General features: G+C 44.5%; 2 protein-coding genes across 3 annotated transcripts in view; one reads left to right on the top strand and one right to left on the bottom strand.

The window, feature by feature from the left end:
* LOC144584783 (uncharacterized) overlaps positions 1-21,093 on the top strand; it is a 205,507-nt gene that overhangs the window by 110,346 nt on the left and 74,068 nt on the right. The gene's annotated exons all lie outside the window — the stretch shown is intronic.
* The window catches only part of SLC25A1 (solute carrier family 25 member 1), a 48,739-nt gene that overhangs the window by 10,867 nt on the left and 16,779 nt on the right, over positions 1-21,093 (bottom strand). For both annotated transcript variants that reach the window (XM_020814499.3, XM_078381673.1), the window contains exons 2-3: positions 7,036-7,143; positions 936-1,035 (exon numbers count right to left, since the gene is read on the bottom strand). In XM_020814499.3, the coding sequence (XP_020670158.3) occupies positions 936-1,035; positions 7,036-7,143 (208 nt within the window). The remainder of the gene's footprint in view (positions 1-935; positions 1,036-7,035; positions 7,144-21,093) is intronic.

A 21,093-nucleotide genomic window follows, 5' to 3' on the forward strand; every position in this document is an offset into this window, starting at 1 on the left:
GGCCAAGATGTGGCACAACACCTTATCCGTTAAGTTGCAATTATCAGTGGGAAGTGACATAACTTTATACAAACGACAAGAGAATTCCAGCTGTCATTGTACAGTTTTCCTGATAAGGGCGGTAAAGAGATATTTAAGGGGTTTTCTTCCTCAGGTGCTGAAAAGCAAATGGAGGAAGCACCGTTTCCTTCTCTGTCTCGGGTGGCAAAATGTCTTGAGCCAACCTTTCGGCAAACGGGGATTGACCCAGATCTCCTCGTTAGAGCTGTGGCTCTAATTGCGTTGCTTCAGAAGCTTGGAAAGTTACTTTATTGAAGCAGTCACTCCCAGAACATCCCGCCCAATATAACCACTGATCATGCTGGTCAGTGGTTCTGGCAGTGGTCATTTTTTAAAAAATGTATCTTTTTCTTCTGTGTTATTAATCGGAAATTTATTTTTTCTGAGGAAACTTAAGCAACAGCAGCCCTCTCCCCCCGGCTCTGTTTGACATCTCACCTGTTTTCCTCTCCTGACTATAATCCCCTGGCAGTCTATTGTGAGCTTTCTATTAATAATACTAATCATCTACCATCAAGTCAATTCTGACTTATGGTTTTCCAAGTAGAGAATACACAGAAGTGGTTTACCATTCCCTTCCTCTAGGGGTCGCTCTGGGACTGGGCAGCTTGCCCAAGGCTACCCAGGCTGGCTCTTCTCCCAGAAGGCACAAAAGGGAATCGAACCCCTAACCTTGGGCTTCACAGACGATACCGAAACCAATGAGCTATCTATCCAGCCAGCTACTTATTATTCCATTAATTTATATATCAAATTGTGAGCCATCTACATTAGTGTTTTTCTGCTAAATCCTGAGTTCAGCATTCCTACAACACTTTCTGAGTGAGTAAAAGAGATTTGGTGGATTTTTAAAAAGTGATTAAAACAGTTATTACCTCACAGCAGCCTTTGGTATTGAGCCATACACCAGCGAACTGAGGCCTCGATAAAGACCTTTGATCCCATGGTCTCGGACAGTCACCTTCACACAGTCCGCTAAGGAAGAGAAAGAGCAAATATACGATAGAGAGGATTACCTCTTTAAGGATAACTAGACATTTGCAAGTGGAATCTGACTCACAATACTGAAATATTCATGTTCAGAACAGCAGACAGCTCGGTGTGCCCCCTTCAAGATAATTTCAATCGCATTTCTCCTCCAGCTTCTTTCTTTCTTTCTTTCTTTCTTTCTTTCTTTCTTTCTTTCTTTCTTTCTTTCTTTCTTTCTTTCTTTCTTTCTTTCTATTCCCTCATCAGGCAGCATGGCCATAAAACATGCTCATTCATTATCCAGCCACTTTGGAGGACTTTCCACCTTTTAATATCCCCCCTATCGCCACATTTCATGTCCTCCTGCAAACCTTGGGGTTCTCTAAATCTACAGACAGTTCTCCCTTACAAGGGGAGGTACACAGACAACATCACTTGCAGCTTCCCACAAAAAAAAACAGTGGTAATGATCCCATTCTGGTTCATTTTGCACTCAAAAAGTTCCAGTTTATGGACTAAGACATCAGTTTCCATTATAATGTACACATCATTTCCAACAGCCAGGAAACTTTTGGGACTCTTAATAGATAATTTATTGAATTACCCACAAAATCTTGGTGCACAGCCTGAGGAAGATGACTTATCATCAAAAGCTAGCTGTCTACTTCCTTGCTTTCTTGCTTGGTTTATTATACTTGTGTATCCCCGGATTAGTACTGAGCAATTGTGGTTTACAACTGAAGCAATGGAAACAAAACAATATACAGTAACGTAACAATAGCAGACAGGACATTAAAAAAATCAAAATATAATCAACAAAGCAATATAAAAGCCAAACCAAAGCAAAGCAAAACCAAACTATGGTTAGAGAGGCAGCACAAATGTAACAAAATTTTAAAGAAGATGTCCCTGAAGGCTTCTGTTTAAAAAAAACCCTAATTTTCAGCAGTCTCTTAAAGGCTGGGAGAAGGGAGCCAGGACGTTCCATAAGGATGGGGCCACCACTGAGCAGGTTCGATTTCTACTCAACGTCTTCCCAGTCATTCTTGGTGTAGCAACCCGTAAGAGCGTGGTCTACAAGGACTGGGTCCCATGGGATGACGTTCTTAGAGAAAGATGTTCCAATGAGTTGTCTAATAAAGGTATCACCTGCTCTTGTTTTGTTGTTACTAGTCATCCAGAGGTGGGTGGGAAGCAGCCTTTCCATTTCTAGCTTTAAAAAAAAATCAGATTGTTGGACCCAGAGAGCTCTGAGCGGTCAGACTTGATAATGCAAGACTAAATAAACCAAACGGTTTCATTTCTCAGGAGAATGTTGCCTAAGAGTTGGCAGATGATTGACCACAGCTCAGTAGTTTTAGGATTTTAGGAGGAAGAGAAATGTACATTTACCACTGTACATAAACGGTGAGGAAGTGGAGAGAGTTGGTAGTTTTAAATTTCTGGGTACTTACATCTCAGAGGACCTCTCATGGACTATAAATGCCAACATGCTAATGAAGAAGGCACAGAAGAGGCTGTATTTCCTGAGAATGCTCGGGAAGTTAAATTTATCACAGCATTTACTTCTGTCCTACTATCGTAGCACCATTGAGAGTGTCCTAACCTATGGCATTCTGGCATGGTTTGGGAGTAGCTCTGTAGCGGACAAAAAGGCTCTACAGAGAACCATTAAAATTGCCCAGAATATCATCGGGCTCCAGCTACCAACCCTGGATGACATCTTCACATCCCGCTGTCTGAGGAAGTCACACAGCATCCTGAGAGACTCTTCCCATCCTGCTTATAACTTTTTTGAACTGTTACCGTCTGGCAGAAGATATAGAACAATTAAGACTCGGACCACACGTTTTGTCAATAGTTTTTATCCCAGAGCTATAATTGCAATTAATAATGAGCTTAAAGACCACCAGCAGTGAATAATTAGTTGGACTGTGTTACTTGGCCTGCGGTGTAGATGTTTGTATTTTTAGTGGGGGACTTTTAGTGAGTGGGGAGTGTTTGGGAATTTTATGTTTGTGCATGAGTCTGGTCTCTGGATGTCTGTGAATTTCATTGTATGTGTATACACTTACAATGACAATAAATTATTATTATTATTATTAGTTCAAGACGATCTTTGCCTTCCAAAATATCCCAGTTTTAGAGCACTACCTTCACGTAAAAGTATCAAGGCAAGAGACGATGGGGAAAATTATGGCCTAAAACTCTGGAGTCCGATTGCCAAGCAAAGTAGATGATCTTGGATCACGTAAGCAAAGAATTCTAACTGGAATAATCCAGATACAATGCCAAGTAACTGGCCCTTTGCAGCTTGAGAGCAGCTTGCTTTTATTTATTCTTTTCTGCAATAGTTGCATTTAGTTTTCTCACAGACATCACGGATTTAAAGGAGCAGATCTGGCTCTCTTACTCTCAACAACCCTGTGAGGTGAGTGAGGTGGAGAGAAATTACCAGGTCAAGGTCACCCAGGGGCTGCGCGCCTCTGTGAGGACTAAAATCTGGATCAGCAAAGGTCCCAGTCCCACACTTTAATCCAAGGATATTAGAAGTCAAGGTACACCACTCCAGGTGATATGCCTCTACCAGGCCTAATAAACAGAGAGACCACTGTCCCCTAATGCTTTGCAGCTCCCATGGAGCTTAGAAATCTCCACCCATTTCTTTCTTCATGCTTTTCCGCCTCTCACTGCGGAGAGAGCCTTGGCAAGGAAAAGCTGAGGATATGGAAGCTCCTCCAAGCCAAAGGTTTAGCCCTCCAGACGTTGCTGATCGTGGCTCCCGTCGCCTCTGCCTAGTGGGTGAGGCATGCTGGGATCTGTAATCCACAAAACATCTGGAGGGATGTGTTTTCTTCATCCTTGCTCTAACCACTGCACTGCTCCACCTCTCTGGTAAACTGCCAACTAGGGCAGCACCTCTGTTGGCGCCCAGAGGCCTCTCCTGCGTCAATCCATGGGCAGAGCTAAAGGTTTGCCTCCCGCCAAAGGAAACGGCACAGTATCCTCTCTGCCGTTAAGAGTAGTTAATTTTTGATCACCCCAGAGGCTGCCGAAGAGGGAGAGGACAGGCATGAATCTGCAGCCATGCATCAGAACGCCACGGGAACATTATGTGCTGGAAACGGCTTCCTTTGAGCTTGGTTCCAATGCGGGTACTCCGCTGTTCACTGTACCCTGTTTTGTCACATCCTGCCCTCTCCTGCATCAGCTACCAGTGCCATCGCTATGCTGAAGGCCTAAAAATAAACGCTGCGGGGTAAATGTTGGAGTCCCACAGCAAAGAAGGCTGCCAGGGCACAGCGTACAAAATTGGCAGCCAGTTACAAGGGGAGCCGGTCCAGCTTTTCTGGAACCCAGCCACCCTCTTTACTGATTCAGCCGGGCAACCGTCTAGCTACGCAATGAATCACCAGCCACTGTCTAATGCACACAAGATCCCATTCTGCCTTCCTCTTGTCTTGCTGCCTGCCCTGGTGCGTGACAGGAGAGGAAAGTCCAAACGCAAGGCAATGGGGGGGAATCAGTCGGACTCAGAAGAGCAACAGTACAGCACGTAACAACAAGAGGTGTCCTTCTGAGAGGGCGAACGGGGTGGATCTCTGGGAAGGAAGAAGCTCTGTATGTGTAGGAGGGTCTTTGGGAACGATCCTCAAGTTGGAGCCGTGGGTGAAGCAGAAGTCTCGAATCCCGGGAACCAGAAAAGCCCAGGTTCAAATCACCACTGAGACATGTGCCACAAATGGCGAGTTTAGTACAGTGATGCCTCGCTTAACGAGCGCACCGTTTAATGACGAATCCCCATAGCGACACATTTTTTGCGATTGCTAATGCGATCGCATTGCGATGTTTTAATAGGCAAAACATCGCATTGTGATGTTTTGGGAACAGCTGATCGGCGGTTCCAAAATGGCCGCCGGGTCAACAAAATGGCTGCCCACTGCTTTTTCGTGCCCTGCCCTTGCTTACCAGGTGGCGAAAATGGTGGCCAGATGGAGGATTCCCCGCATAGCGGTGAGTTTTTCCCCAATAGGAATGCATTAAACGGAGTTTAATGCGTTCCTATGGGGTTTTCCCCCCTGCATAGCAACGAATCCGGATAGCGACGTTAATCCTGGAACGGATTAACGTCACTATGCGGGGCACCACTGTCCAGCCATGACTAAGCATGGGATTCTTGGATTTTTTTCCCCCTCCTACAATTACCAGGATTTAGCAGGAATCTCGTTAGTTTTAGCCAAAACAAATTCCAAGTCCTCAGAAGAGCTCCAGATTCCTCCCTTGTTCCTTGTCTAGGCTTTCTCTGCAGAGATATACATTAAAGCATGGAGAAACCTATAGGTGGAGGTTTCTTAAGCTCCATGGGAACTGCAAAGCACTAGGGGCCGGTAATCTCTCCGTTCATTAGGTCCCATAGAGAAGGTGCCTCTCAAAAAAACCTGTCGCTGCCCAAATGCTCTGAAGTTACCACGAAGCTTAAAAAGCACCATCCATGCACTTCTCCATTTTAACGGACCTGGTTGGAAAGACAGCTTTGATAAGGAATGGGTCGAATCCTGAACCTCCTCTGACAATTTGCTATTTTGCGGGGGGGTTTTGGTGAAAACAACCAAGATTCTAGCTGGGGGACTCTTGCTGAGTTTGGTAGCTGTCCTGAAAAAAGATCTAAAAATCCCATGCTTAGCCACAAGCCACTCATGCTCTTGAAACAATCTCAAAAGTTTCTTGTGAGGATGATACGGAGGGAGACATATATGTTGCCTTATGTGATTGGTAAGTGAGAACGTAAGAAGAGCTGTGGTGGATCAAATGTCTCTCAACACGAGTTTCCTGTTTACCCAGGAAGCGACCAGATGCTTCTGAAAAGCCCTTGAGCAAGAAACTACCTACCACTGCTGTGTTTCGTTTGCACACCTTGTGTGTTTGGGCCCAATCCGCTGCAAAGAGCAACAGGACAAAGTTCAGAAGAGCAGCAGTCGATGCAGGAAACACCAGGTCAGAGGTGTGCAGATTTAGGTTTTCTGGACTACGCTTCCCAGAATTCTCCCAACAGCCATGCAACCAGGGAGTTCTGGGAGCTGTACCTCGAAAACAAGCATCTCCACATCTCTACTCCAAGTATCGGCAGCAGGACATCTTGGGAAGGGCCCAACAAGGCCAGCTTCTGTGTTGGTTCACACTAGTCCTCCACCTGCAAAACCTAGGACTTCCCTTGTGCTGCTGGGTGTGTGTGTGTCTCCCTGGCGGCGAGAGTGGGCCCTCCACCTCTCGGACAACAACCGCTGGATTCTCTACCTGCAGCTCACCTATGGACTGGGGCGTTGGCAGGGGGAGGCGGATGATGCCCTTGCGGCCCCAGGTGTGGCCATGGTGGGGCTGGACTTCAGGAAGAGAGAGACAGAGATGGGACAGGAGGACTGTTGGGTGGGGGTGCCATGAACTGGGAGGGGTGCGAGGCCTCGGAGGCGCCGCTGTCACTGGAGAAATAGAAGGCTGGAGGGGGGGAACGATCCGCAGACGTGACCCCCAAGACCGGCTTCTGGGTGGAGCAGCTCATGAAGCCCCCCAGGTCCACCGGGGCTAAGCCAGGTGCCAAGAACGAGCGACGAAGAAGGAGCCTTTGCCCCCCCCGCGTCCGGGGACCACGAGACCATGCACCGTTGTGGTGCAACCCCACGCCTACTAGCCCACTTGCAAGGCGTCCTGGACACAGCAATGAGAGACCATGTGGGAGCACGGCCCCAAAGATGGAGGGGCAGGAGTCAACTCCCTGGTGCCCACAATGACTGCTTTTATGTTAATGGCCCGGTTGCCCCTTTGAAGGTTCTGTTGCTCAGGCAAAGAGCCTGTTCCAGCAGCTACTCTCAGTGTCATCAAACCGATCACTATCACTGATTGTTATTTTTATTTGTTTGTTTCTTTTCTTTTTCTGGGGATAGCGCAAAGGGAACAGCCACTTGACGGGCGCCGAGAGAGGTCCGGCCGCTGCTAGTCCCGCGGACTTACCGATGCCTTTGTAGCGTGGAGGGTTCGCTTTCTCGTCCAACTGAAGCTGGGTTTTCACATACTCCGTGGGGAATGTAATGCAGATCTCGATACCACCGGCAATGCCGCCTGGGGAGGGCAAAGGAGAAAAATAAGCATGTTTTTGGCTTCCCTTTAAGAGCGCTGATTTTTCTCACACCGACAGCTTTCCTCACTCCGAGAAGCCCCAGTTGAAAATAATTACGAGGCAGGATTCAAGTCAAAATGTTCGAGGTTGAAAAAAAATACACTCGGAAACACTGGCGTACGAGCCACGTTGAAACCATGACAGCGACACAACCAGGCCCAAAGCAGGTCACCCCGAACGACCCTGGAAAAGACGACAGCTTCTCCGCGTTCTTTTTCGTAACGCAGACCTTAAAAGGGTTTGCAACAGGGACTTTTTAAAAAGGCCTGAACTGTACTCGGCTCTCGGCATAAATGCCAGCTCACCGGCGTGACTTTGGGGCCCCCACCTCACAAAGACGTGAGCCCGGCTCTTCCTTGTGAACTAATTTCAGCATACAATGCACGGGTCAACAACTAAAACACGGAGTCGAAGAGCAGGAAAAACCACAGGAAAAACGTCAAATTTTGAATAAATACAATGCTGGGTTTGTTTGTTTTTCCTTAAATGAGAAACTGGATCAGAGAGAAATCATCTTTCAGAACGAATTTGTAGGGGCCCAAAATAGAAGACTCAAAGCATCTGAAGCTTTTTTCTTCTTCCTTTTCCCTTCTTGGTCTCTGGGCAACTTTGTAATAAAGCAAAAAGAACACAAATAGAAACGAACCATAATCCGCATCTTTGCCTTGAGGCAAAAATGCTATTACATTCTGAGTACTTCTCCTGTGGAATCTTGGCATTACAGACATAATATAAACCCAACAAGGATTAATTACGTAGAGGAAAGAACTGTCGTGTTTTGAGAGTCACTTTGACCATTAATAAAATGCAGTAGAACGTGTGTTTGTCTGTGTCGCTTAAATACAAATACATCTCTTGCCATCCCATACTGAGGCCTCCGAACAGTTTTTCTCCCTTCCATTTCTTCTTTATATTTGCACTCAGCTCTTCCCCTCTCGCCAAACCCAATTCCTAATTATGTTAATTATGCCGTTTCCTAATCCGTTCCCTCATCTCCAACCCCAACACTGATGTCCTCATCGACCGAGTGTGCCCGTTGTGCATGAATGTAAATTTGAGCCACTTTCTCCTCCTCTTGCAAATGGTGGTCCCTCCTTTCCTTGGGCAACTCAATGCCCGCCTACACCCTAAGCAATCTAGCGCGCCCTGCTCGTGGCCCCACCTCTTGAGCAGGCTCTTGGTGCACAAGGAAGTCAGACTTTCTCAGCTTGGGCTTCTTTGACTACAATGACCATCAGCCTCATAGAACAACAAAAACAATGTGCCATCAAGTCAGTTCATGGCAACCCTTTTCTTGGCGTTCTAGAAAGAGAGTATTCAGAAGGCGTTTATCATTCATAAATAATAGAACTGTCAGGCTGGACGCAGAGTGGATTTGATTTAAATCAGGATTAATTAACAACTGATTTTTTAATTATTTAAATCAACAAACCATAGAATGAGATGGCTGGACAGTGTATGCGAAGCAACCAACATGAAATTGACACAACTACAGGAGGCAGTGGAAGACAGGAGGGCCTGGCGTGCTCTGGTCCATGGGGTCACGAAGAGTCGGACATGACTAAACAACTAGACGACGAATATATATATTGTTTTTATCTTGTATGTTGCGAGCCGTCCAGAGTAGACTATGTCTAGATGGGCAGCATATAAATGCAACAAACAAACAAACAAACAACCCAACCACGGAGTTCTTATCTGGCATCATGTTCCAAGAGAAACCTCCTCCCGCCCCACAATCCATGCATCTGGCAGGGCTTTAAGGATCCTTTATTTTTGTTCCAGCTGGCACACATGTATACAATCCTCCCAGACCAGGCTTGAAACTTGACCTCTCCCGGCAATAAGTATCCGGCATAACATTCCAGCCCCGTCAGTTGGTCCGAGTCATTCTTTTTCTGTACTATCATTCACGAAAGATCACTCGCTAAGCATGACTCAGCGGAAGGAGCACCCTGCCAGCATCATTGGCCAGCTAGGGCTACACCCAGTCAACGTGCAAGCCAGGAAGCTCATAAACAAAACGGGATCATCATCAGCTGAACAGCCTCCGGGCCTCATTGCAACAAAGCCGTTGGAAGGTCCGAAGGGAGGTGGGGTGGAATATTCCCTGCAGGCTGGGAAGTTCATGAAAAACTGAGAAAAATAAGGTTGAAAGCTTAGATTTCTGCATTAAAGGCAGTCCCCAAAGATATACGTCACAGTATTCTGTTGTTGTTACGTGCAATATCCTAAATGTCCTGTCTTCAGCAGCCCTGCTCAGCTCTTGTAAACACACAAGTCTGTGGCTTCTTTTAGGGAGTCAGTACATCTCACATTGGGTCTTCCTCTTTTCCTGCTGCCTTCCAACTTTCCTGACATTACAGTGGTGCCTCGCTAGACAGTTACCCCGCATGAGTGTTTTTTCGCTAGACACTGACTTTTTGTGATCGCTATAGCGATTCACAAAACAGTGATTCCTATGGGGGGAATTTCGCTGGACAATATTTGGTCCCTGCTTCGCAAACCAATTTTCTCTAGACGATTTTGACAGCTCCCTCCGCACTCGCAAAACGGGTGTTTTCAGGACCTAAGCTTCGCAAGACAGCTATTTAAACAGCTGATTGGTGGTTCACAAAGTGGCTTTCCTATGGCTGATCTTTGCTAGACAACAACGATTCTTCCCCATTGGAATGCATTAAACAGGTTTCAATGCATTCCAATGGGAGAAATGCTTTTCACTAGACGATGATTTCGCTAAACAGCTATTTCAGTGGAACGGATTATCATCATCTAGCAAGGCACCACTGTACTGTCTTTTCCTGAGAATCCTTTCTTCTTAGGATGTGCCCAAAGAAGGGCAGTTTCAACTTTTTTGCCTCCAGACATCATTCAGGCTTGACATGATCTAGGACCCCCTTAATTCTGAAATATGACACCAGTGGCAGTCAGCACAACCTACTAAAGCAGAGAAAGACAACAGGAGTGTTGTTCATCTGCCACTCTCATTAGTCCTGGAGCCAACCTAGCCAATGGTACTGGAAGATGGGAGTTGTAATCCAAGAAGATGAGAACCCTAGTGCACCCTAGTTAAAAAAAATTAAAGGGAAGCACCCACTTTACTTCAAAGTAATAAAAAAATCATGCAGGCATGGGGAAAAAACCAGTTGTACTGCTTATTGCTAAATTAGCTGAATTGCTGTAAGTGCCCACTGCACTTACTGAGCTGCCTTTAACACATAGCCAGAGGGTGAGCTGTGTAACTCCCCAATTTGTCCTTGCAACAGGATCCTGTGATCGTCTGACAATGAACAAGTTTCATTTGCCATAAGCTTTTCTGAATTACACAATGTGTGGATTATTACATCCAGCGGGCTAAAGTCCATGAAAGCTGAAGTCAAATAAAACTTGGGAACGGTGATCCCTTTTATCGGACCGCTAAAAAAATCAGATCAACTGCAAGCTTTCATGCAGAAGATTTCCACTTCATCAGGCTGGACACCACCCCCTCATGGATAGTAGAGGGGGAAATGTAGATAAGAGACCAAGAATGGTTGATAGATGTTTTTGCCAAGTCTGTGGTGGTAAAGTCTCAAGTATCAGCATGGCTGAATTTTACACCCACTCTTAAAACCAAAAGATTTATTCTGCAAACAGAGTTTGAAAACTTTACTTTTTGACGCGATCACTCCGAGAATCCCATATCCAGTGGGGGGAGTGGGGCATTCTGGGACCTGTAGTTGCAAAAAGGAACTTCTCCAAGCTCTCTCTGCAAAGTCCAGCATTGGTGCCCAACGTAAGGCTGAATTGGAGGTACAGTTGTGCCTCGCTTAACGGAGATAATCTGTTCCAGGAAAATCGCTGTTAAGCGAAAACGTCGTAAAGCGAAAATAAAAAGCCCATTGAAATGCATTGAAAACCGTTCAATGCGTTCCAATGGGCTAAAAACTCACTGTCCAGCAAAGATCCTCCATTCAGCGGCCATTTTCGGTGCCAGTATAACGAGGAATCCATCCCTAAACACAGCGGGGAGCCATTTTAAGCAGCCGGTAGCCATTTTGAAAACCCAACGATCAGCTGTTTTGATCGTCGTAATGCGAAGAATCGGTTCCCGAAGCAATCTTCGCAAAACGAAAAAACACCATTTAGACCATTGTTTTGCAATCACAAAAACATTGTCGTGAAGTGGATTCGTCTTAATGCGGGGTAATCGTAAAGCGGGACACAACTGTACAGTGAGCATGTATTCCTAGTTCTTTGAACTGCTCTTAAGTCTGCCTGTTGAGCGGACAAAATTCTGTGTATTCGCTACCTAGAAAAGCGTTGAAAAGGTCGCCATGAAACGGAATCATCTTGCTGGCACACAGTTCATATTATTAAGGAACCAACACTCAAATTCCTCACTGCGCACCAGTCACGTAACTCAGCACACAGCAAAGAATGCAAGTGTCGATGGCTTAGCTAGAGGCAATTCACCATTGTGATTTACGCCATCCGATTTATGCCAATGTATGAAAGTAACAGGATTTGGGCCGCTGTTTTGGAATGCACCGCCTTTGAACATTAAGATTCCAAATACCCTTCCAAGCTTTATCTCTAGGTAATGGAAAAAATGTGACTATTTTTGTTACATGCCATAAAGTCACATCCAAACAAAGGCAACTCTATGAATCAGTGGCTTCCAAAGGTCTTCTTATTAATAGCCCTGCTCAGCTCTTGCAAATTTTAAGGCTATGGCTTCTTTTATGTAGACAATCCATCTCATGTCTCGTCTTCCTCTTTTCCTGCTGCCTTCACGTTTTCCTAGTTTGTTCCCCCTGCAATTCTAATGATTGCTCTTCAACTTACTTGGTTTTTTCCCCCTCATTATTTTATAACAAGCCGCTCCTACGCTTTGCAGCAGAGCTGATTTTAAAGACATACGGAAAACACAGCGGATCCCCCTTCTGTTTTGTGACGGGTCGTGTTGGGCAACCTTAACAGCTGGGCAGTGTCTTTCTCTGTTACTTTTTCTGACCGAGACGCCCTGAAGTTCATGCGGAAGGAAAGTAGAAAAATCGGAAATCCCTCACGACGCTCTCCTTGATCGCCTCTCCAGCCCCTGCCAACATCATCACCACCACCTTCCAGCGAATGACACAATAACTTCAAAACCTGTTTTACACGAAGAGCATGAAATGTACATTAACAGGCCTCCCAGGTTTGCTCAGGGATTTATAAAGCCATCTCAAAAGGCAAACAGCCAAGATCTCAACCCGTTGATTATAATTTTTTAAAAAAGAAGAAATTACTCCCTGCCCTCCCTCTCCAAAAGAGATTCTGCGCCATTTAAATAGGATGGATGGATCACCGCTCCCATCAGCCCCAGGTCGAGAAGACCCATTTCACAGATAACCACTGAGCATGCAACTTTTGCGACGGAGCACATTTCTTGAGGAAGCAGATTTTTTGGCACACCCTTCAGTGCTGGGCTACGAGCCCTCAACTCTCCCACATTTTTCTCACACTCCAACCCCAGAAGCTCGAAATGTGCCGATCCCATCGCAGATTAGATCCGATCTAAAGGCTCTCCCAGGCTAAGACGGTAACTCAACCCACATTTTTGAATAGGTCGGTTATTTGCTGGCAGGAGGGAAAAAGGACATGCGGTCGCCAAGCTGGCCCTTGTTCCAGCCGTCGAGTCTAGAAAAGACAAAGGGCTGGTCTTTGTGATGGTCTGAGAGGGCGTTTTAGGAGGAGACAGCCTGTCTTCCTCCCACATCACAATTCTTTGGTGCTCGGACATTCAAAGCACCAAAGGCAACGGGATAGAATTTCGTCCCGGGCAGGTTGCTAGGATGCCATGAAGGGCCCATGGAGGAATGGGGTCGAGGAGTGTGCAAAATAAAGTGTGTAGGTGTGTGTCTCACCCAGCCTTCTTCTCAAACTGTGTGTGCCTGTGTGCATATCTACACATATATTTGTCTCTGTGTGTTCTTTCTTTCTCAAGGTTTCTTAAGCCGTTACCAAATGGAATAATTTGGTAATTTTTCTTTCTTCACAACTTCCAGACCCATCTTTTCAGAACAAGACCCAAAGGGAAAGTCTTCCGTTCTCTACACTTTCTTACACGTTGTTTCCTTTAGTCATGGTGTTGCTCCCAGACTGTGGAACTCCCTCCCACTGGAGGCCATCTTTGCTCTCTCTTGCAAAGAGACAAAGACCGTTCTCTTCGGGCAGGCTTTCCCTGGCTGTTTGAACTGGGTTTTCAAATAGATTGCGGTGCTTTACCCATCTGAATGCGTTTTTGGTGTTGCTTTTTCTCTCTCTTATTGTGGTATCTATTGGACCTTTGTTAATATCTGCACACCTACTGTTTTTCGCTTTGAACATTGTCTTTTATTGATGTGAGCCGCCTTGGGTCCTTGTTAAGAAGAAAGGTGCTGTGACCGTCTTTTAAATAAATAAATGCAGAATGAGGCAAGCTTCAAAAGAACTCAATACCACACAAGAGCCACAAATCATTACACGCAAGCAAACACCACTCTCTCTTAGGGTCTTGTGCTGAATGTTTTTACCATGTAGTTGCCTCTATAGTCCAACTAACTCACGTGTCTGAAGAAGTGGACCACGGACCACGAAAGCTTACATTAAAATATAGCAGCTAGCCTTTCGAGTGCCACAATGTTGTCGTCTTCTTTTTCGCTTTTGTTTGGTTTTGTGTTTCTTGTTGAAATGTGTGTGTATGTATATGTAGCATGCAAGTATATGTACATTTTTGTGTGTGTGTATATACAGTGGTGCCTCGCTTAATGATTGCTTCGTACAACGAAAAATTCACTTAACGATGGCTTTTTCGGAGTGATCTTGTGCTTCACTTAACGATTTTCCCTATGGGCGATTTTCGCTTAATGATTTCGGGACCATGCTTCACTTAATGATGACAGTTTTAGGTCCCCTTGTTTCGCTTAATGTTTTTTTTACAGCCCCGTTTTTGCTATTTTAAAAATATTCTAAAATGTTTAAAATGCTTGGAATCGTTAGTGCACCTAATAAAACCTTCGTTAACTTAATTTGGCTTTGTTCTGAGTCTTTTTGAATTTTTTGTGAATTTTTTCCCCCATTGAAATAGGCTTCAATGCATTTCAATGGGTTTCGCTTAATGTTTTTTCCTATGGGGATTTTCGCTTAAGGATGGTAATCCGTTCCAATTGGAACAGATTATCCGTTTTTCAATGCATCTCTATGGGAAATGGTGTTTCGCTTAACGATGTTTTCACATAGCGATTTTTTTTGAACCAATTATAATCGTTAAGCTAGGCACCACTGTATATATCTTCATGTATGTTTAAGGGCTACCAGAGACAGCATTCTTATCATTTTTATAAGCTCAACATTTGGGGTGGGGTGGGGGTTATGAGGGGGGTACAGCCCTCCAAATTCTAGGTTTGGGGAGGTCTCCAACATCTGGACCTCCTGAGGTTGCCCACTCTTTCTCTCGGTGCACTTGAGAATATCATCTCATTGCCAGCGCTGAAGTAAGATTAAACCACACGGCCAGGGGGCTGCAGTCCAAACATTTGTTTCTCATATCATCTGTAATGGACAGACAAAGCCAGAAGGTGACTGGCCTTTATTCTCTCTTTCTGCTCCGAAGACAACGGGGACGCAACTCAGAGACAGAACATGTTAACATGTGCTTTTGAATCCACCCTAACAATAAAACCAGTAGCTCACACAACTCCCTGGTCTCATGAAGCAGGTCAAGGTAGCTGGGGGGGCTCTACTTGGGAGTCAAGGGAAGGGAACCATCTCTGATAACACAGATGCAGTAGTTTTAGAAGAGGCAGCTGTGCTAGTCTGTCCAAGCATATCAGACAGAATCCAAAGGCAAAAAGAACAACAACAAGGCAAAAACATGTGGTACCTGGAAGGCTAGCTGTTATATTTTAATGCGAGCTTTCGTGAATCAAGTCCACTTCTTCAGACACATGGAATAAAATGAAATACAGAATTCACAACATTCAAAACATTTGTTCGCTTCATGAGTTATATATAGATGCTGTGGCTCAGAAGCATTTTTTCCCCACCTGAAAATGGGTCCTAGCCACAACAGGGCATCCTGACTCCAGCCTTTTCCAATTTAAGAATACCTTGGCTGGAGTCCCAAACAAGACAAGTGGAGGGGGGGGGGAAAAAGAGAGATATACTGTATATATTTATAGAGCACATGGAAAACCAAAATAATATAGCAGGGGATGAAGTTTAGAGAGAATTTATACCAGAGTGGATTTGATTTAAATCATGATTTAAATTTTTAAAATTGATGTTTTTAATGATTTAAATTTAAAAAATCATTTTTAAAATTTTTAAATCACGTTTTAAATCCATTTGATTTTTAAAATCATTTATTTTTATCCACCCTGATTGAAACACTCTTTTTTTTAAAAAAAGTTATGCATGCTTCTAGACAAGGTTTATTTTCTTCCCAGCCATTACAGGTGAAAGAGAACTCGAAAAACTGCCATTTTCGGTCTGTGCAAGGAGAGAAGACAACAGAAATTAACCCTCTGTACCGTAGGGGTGGCGGCGCAGAGAGGTCATATGTATACAGTGAGAAAGAAAAAGCGATCTCATACAAAGAAGAAAATTGACTGCGAGAGAAAATAACGAACAGGAGCAGGAATCTGGAGCAGAAAATGACCAAGCCAGCAAAATAAAAACAACAGAAAATGCATCTGTCATAGCTGCAGATCACATGATCTATTATGCCCCCAAGCAAACATTGAACAGCTGGCTTTCCACAAGGCAGAACAATGGCTTCCAATTCAGAGTAAACCAATCCCGCCCCCAAAAAAAACATATAGATAGCAAAGTCCGAGACAGGAGAATCCCTTTTCGAGTCAAACCAAACCACTGATTCATCTCTCTCATTACCCATCCAGAGCACAGGACACTATTTTAAACGTGTAATTTGTTGGGGGTTGTTAGCAAGGAGAGGAAACTGGTTCTTGTGTTAGCTATACAGTAGTTTGAAGATACATACTGTAACTAGGACATTGCTTTTCAGCGATATGTGGTGTTTTTTAAATTTTAATTGAATATAAAAATGGCCCCAACCTTCCCAAGGCAAACATTTAGGTGTAACATATAATTATTACTCACCGTACTTAAAACAGTATACTTTTTTTAAAAAGGTAGTATTAGAACCCACTACATCATTTTGCAAGATTAATATTGTTTATACTCATTACCCCCAAACGTGACATGATACAGGCAAGAACACGGGAGGACATTATTCTATTATCACAAATATGCAGCTTTACCCATAATTATAATCATCTTAGAAGGGCAGAGCTAGAAGCCCCCCCCATGGATCACTGAGTCCAGCCCTGTTAAGGGGGCCCACTGGGGGAATCGAACTCCCAACCATCTCTGGCTCTGCAGCCAGAGACCTCAACCACTGAGCTATCCAGCAATCAGATTAGACAAGTAGCCTTATTTTGACTGATAGTCTTATTTCGACACAAGTAACAGGACCAAAATCTTCTAGGGTGGGGGCCCAGAGGCAACAGGTTCATTCAAGGAGTGCAGGATCAGACACATCGCTTTTTCTCCATCATCTTCTTGCCAGCCCCTGGAAACTACAGTGGTGCCTCGCAAGACGATGTTAATTTGTTCTGTGAAAATCGCTGTCTTGCGAAAACATCGTCTTGCGAAACGCGGTTCCCTATTGGAATGCACTGAAATCTATTTAATGCATTCCAATGGGGAAAAAATCGCCGTCTTGCGAAAATCGTCCATAGGAAACCATCGTCTTGCGAAGCGCAACAGCGATCACAAAAACTAATCGTTTTGTGGATTAATTGTCCCGCGAGGCAATCGTCTTGCGAGGCACCACTGTACTTGAGCCCACCCTAATGGTAGAGCTGGCCGCTCTAAAGAATGCTGTTTACTAGATGGTGGCGTACAACTTTTCCATATTAAAAACACACACACAAAAACCCAATTAAACTCTTGCTGCTTCAGCAGGCGAATGCCTGTGCCATACCACCCCAGAAGTCAAGGTGATCTTCCCTGTCCTGTATCTCCAAGCCAATTTGCTTTCATACTGCGCAATTTAAAACAACACAATTGATCCAGCATCACAAATGAGCAGCTCCACTGAAAAACGAAGTTCCTCCCAAACAAGGATCCACTCATAGAGAGACGGTTTGGCATGCACAGAGAAGACATATCTCAAGGTAAAAAAAACTCGCCGATTTTTCTCTTAAAGACAAGGTGGATTTTTTAAAAATCAATTATTAAAAAAAAAAACTAAATTGATTTTAATCATGGATGAAATTAAAAACCAGCCATTTAATTTTAAATCCTTTGCAGACAGAAAATGACATGCCCGTAAGACTGCACAGTATAATTCTCCATTTTAAGATTACTTCCTTCCCTTGCACCCTTCTGACAACCAAAACTGTCTGTATTTTAAAAACCAAGAAAGTTGATGCTGACATTTGAGCCTGTAGGAAAATCCTGTTCTGTCACAAAAGGAAAAGAAGCCTGTGGCTTCCTTTAAGGAGTCAATCCATATCATATTTTGGTCTTCCTCTTTTCCTGCTGCTATCCACCTTTCCCAACATTATGCCATTTTCCCACAGAATCTGCCCTTGCCATGATGTGTCCAAAGTCGGACAGCCTCCGTTTCAACACTGACGCCTTCGGAAATAGTTCTGGCTTGATTTGACCTAGGACTTCATAGCTTCTTCCCTATTCCATTTCCATGGATAATTCCTGTAGAGATCCATTTACTCTACTAACACACAAGGAGGCCTGGAACAGGAGAGAGAGGAGAGAATCCCTGATTGATAATTGCATAAAAGTGCAATCATCTCATTTTGCCATCCTCCCACCCGCAGAGGTCTTGCAATTAGCTTTTTAAAAACTGCAAATAATGCTCAAGAGGCACCACCTGATGAGCGAGAAGATCTAGGTACTGCTCTTGAATTCTGCCTAGTTAGTATACCTTGATTAAACCAAGGCTCTCTTACTTCAGGGACATCCTGAGCAGAATCATCTGCAGAGTCATTTTCCATATCATGGAAAAAAGCCACAGTAATGCTGTGAAAAGGCATCAGGAAAAGTGGAAGACAAAATACGTAAGAGATGGATAAACTGAAAAAAGGAATCCAAGTCTTGACTTTGCAGAACCTGAAATGCATACTGTATTTTTCAGTGTATAAGACTATACTTTTGTCTAAAATCTTTAGACTAAATATTGAGGGTCGTCTTATACACGGAGGTAAGCTGAGGAGAGAACAAAAACAAGTGGAGGGGAAAGCAGGGATCAAAGCGATCCTGCAGTGCTTTGATCCCTTTCCCCCTACACTTGCTAAACCCCACTTAGATTAATTTTGGATTAGAAAAGTGGGGGGCATCTTATACACGGAAAAATACGTTAATTACAGTGCAAAGTAAGAAAGATTTAAGCAGCCCCTCAGCCTGCTTTCACAACTGCACAGAGGAGAACAAGAAAAATTTGCAAACAACTGCTTATGCGAATTTCTTGCTCTGGCTGAAATTGCCACGGATTCAGCGCGATGACTTTAATTGCAGTAATTAATCCTTGAATGTAGGCCTCTGGGTCAGGAAAACACCACAAAAAAGGTACTTCTTCCACTCTGTCCAAACTTGCAACTTCATCTAAATTCTACCCGGTGTTTTTTGAGCTGTAAATTGTGGAAAGATTCAAGACAGACTTAATCCTGCCTTTGAAAGGAGAGGGTGTGTGTTTTTTTTAAAAAAAAAACCTTGCACTCTGCTGGCAAAATAAGGTTGATCCATCAATCACTCCATGAGTAAATTATCCTCCCGTTATTAAATATGAGAGTTTTGTAATTTGCACGCGGAAGAGGAAGACAGTGGTTGGAATGGGAAGCGAGGGGTTCAGTCCTGGGATTGCAGGCAGCTGAAACCAGGGGAGCCAACCAGCCACTCGAAATTTTTTTTAAAAAGGAAGCGGTCTGTAATTCGCCAAGTAGGAGAAAGGGAATGTGTCACAAGCTGCCAGAGCTGTCCAATGACACTTGTGACGGCAGCTTCTGAGATCCAAAAGGCGGTGACCTTCAGCAAAGGACAGCGTGCTGTGTCTCTTCTTGGCTCCCGACAGAGTCCGGAGTGTCACTCATCTCCTGCCCCAGTGACAGCAGACAAGGGACTCAGTGGAGGACTTTTGTCATCCTGAAAGGGCACAGTCGGTGGGTCAAAGTCCTCGCACGGCAGGAGGAGAAATGTCCCGCCAGCTTCACTTGCAACGGGGCTGAAGCCAGCCAAGAGGCGCAACTTTGATCATTAGCAAAGCCCGGGGGAAAATATTTTTGAACTGCAAGTCCCAGAATCCCCTGCAGTCAGCTGGGAGGCAGGCTAGAGATCTAGAGAGCTGTAGTCTGCAAAGGTACCGTATTTTCTGTGTATAAGACGCCCCCATGTATAAGACACCCCCCAATTTTTTAGCCCCAAATTAAGAAATCTAAGTGGAGCTTAACAAGTGGAGAGGAAAACAGGGATCAAAGCCCTGCAGGATCGCTTTGATCCCTGCTTTCCCCTCCACTTGTTTTTCCTCTATCTTCAGCTTACTTCTGTGTATAAGACGACCCTCAATTTTTAGTCTAAAAATTTTAGACAAAAGTATAGTCTTATACATGGGAAAATACGGTAACTCTTCTAAACTCTCAGGTTCCCCCATTCCAAAATGTATGCCAGGGTGCCATGCTGTAGTCTCTGTTGTTAAACCCCCTAAATGTCTCTGACTAGAGCTGATTAATTTAATTATGCGCAGTCAAGTCCATTCTAACTTATGGCAACCCTTCTCAAAGTTTCCTAGGCATGGGAAGCATTCAGACCTGGTTACCATTCTCTTCTGCCGGACAAATCCTGGGACGGTGCAGCTGGCCCAAGGCTAGGCAGGCTGGCTTTTCTCCCAGGAGGCACAGTGGGGGGGGGATCAAACTCCCAGCTTCTGGCACCCTGAACCTCTGCAGCATAGCCAGATACCTAACTCACTTGAGCTATTCAACCAGCTCACTAGATCTATATGGGGAAAAGACGTTGATCAGCCTAACTCAAAGGTTACAAGAGAAAAGTGCAGACTTTCCCACTCTGCAGGACTCCTCAGCAGGCAAAATGATGCAGCTAAAAGTGGGTGGGGTGGGGATGGTGTCCAACCCTGAAACCTTTACTGATGGTCTTAAACAAGAAAAGTGGGAGAAGGCAGCAGGTATTCAAAGAATCCAGCACTAACCAATTGTTCCTTCCTTGCCTCTGAATTCAAATAGAGCCACACCTCCCTGCTTAAGAGTTTCCCCCCTCTCTTTCTGGCAATTAGTGCAGTTAGAATATAGTCTTCAAGAGTCTGTTGAGGACAGTTGCGGTAAGCAATCATTTTTGTACAGTATGCTGTTTTTGATCTATTCAACTGTGAGTAAGTGAAACCCTTTTACTCTTTCTCTTACCAATGTCTCAGTGAGTGTGTGTTATTGAGACTGTAGGTACCAGCTGATGAGGCAATAAAAGGTTGTCTACTCTGGGGAGACTTGGAAGCTAATTCTACTCTTTAAGTCCCTGCACTTCTGCTGCACAGCTAGAGGTTTTTAACCGAAATTCAAAGCTCAGACCTCCTCCCAGAAATGCAAGCCAGCATAGCCCACAATAAGTGACGATGGGAGATGTAGTCCAATGTATCTAGTGGTCGGGCTTCTCCCACTCTTGCTGTAAAAGGCACTGGGATGGTTTAAGGTCACACTGTAACTCTTCCAAGAGTTAACCGGCAAAAGATACCTACACAAGATAATTCCAAGAAAGCACTATCAGGAATTCGTAAGTCACTGTTTCGAAAAGATCATGTGTACAGGGTTGATAATTTGTCAAATTCTTGAGTTTGGGGT

Source organism: Pogona vitticeps, chromosome 14 (genome assembly GCF_051106095.1).
Source record: "Pogona vitticeps strain Pit_001003342236 chromosome 14, PviZW2.1, whole genome shotgun sequence".
Classification (NCBI taxonomy): Eukaryota; Metazoa; Chordata; class Lepidosauria; order Squamata; family Agamidae; genus Pogona; species Pogona vitticeps.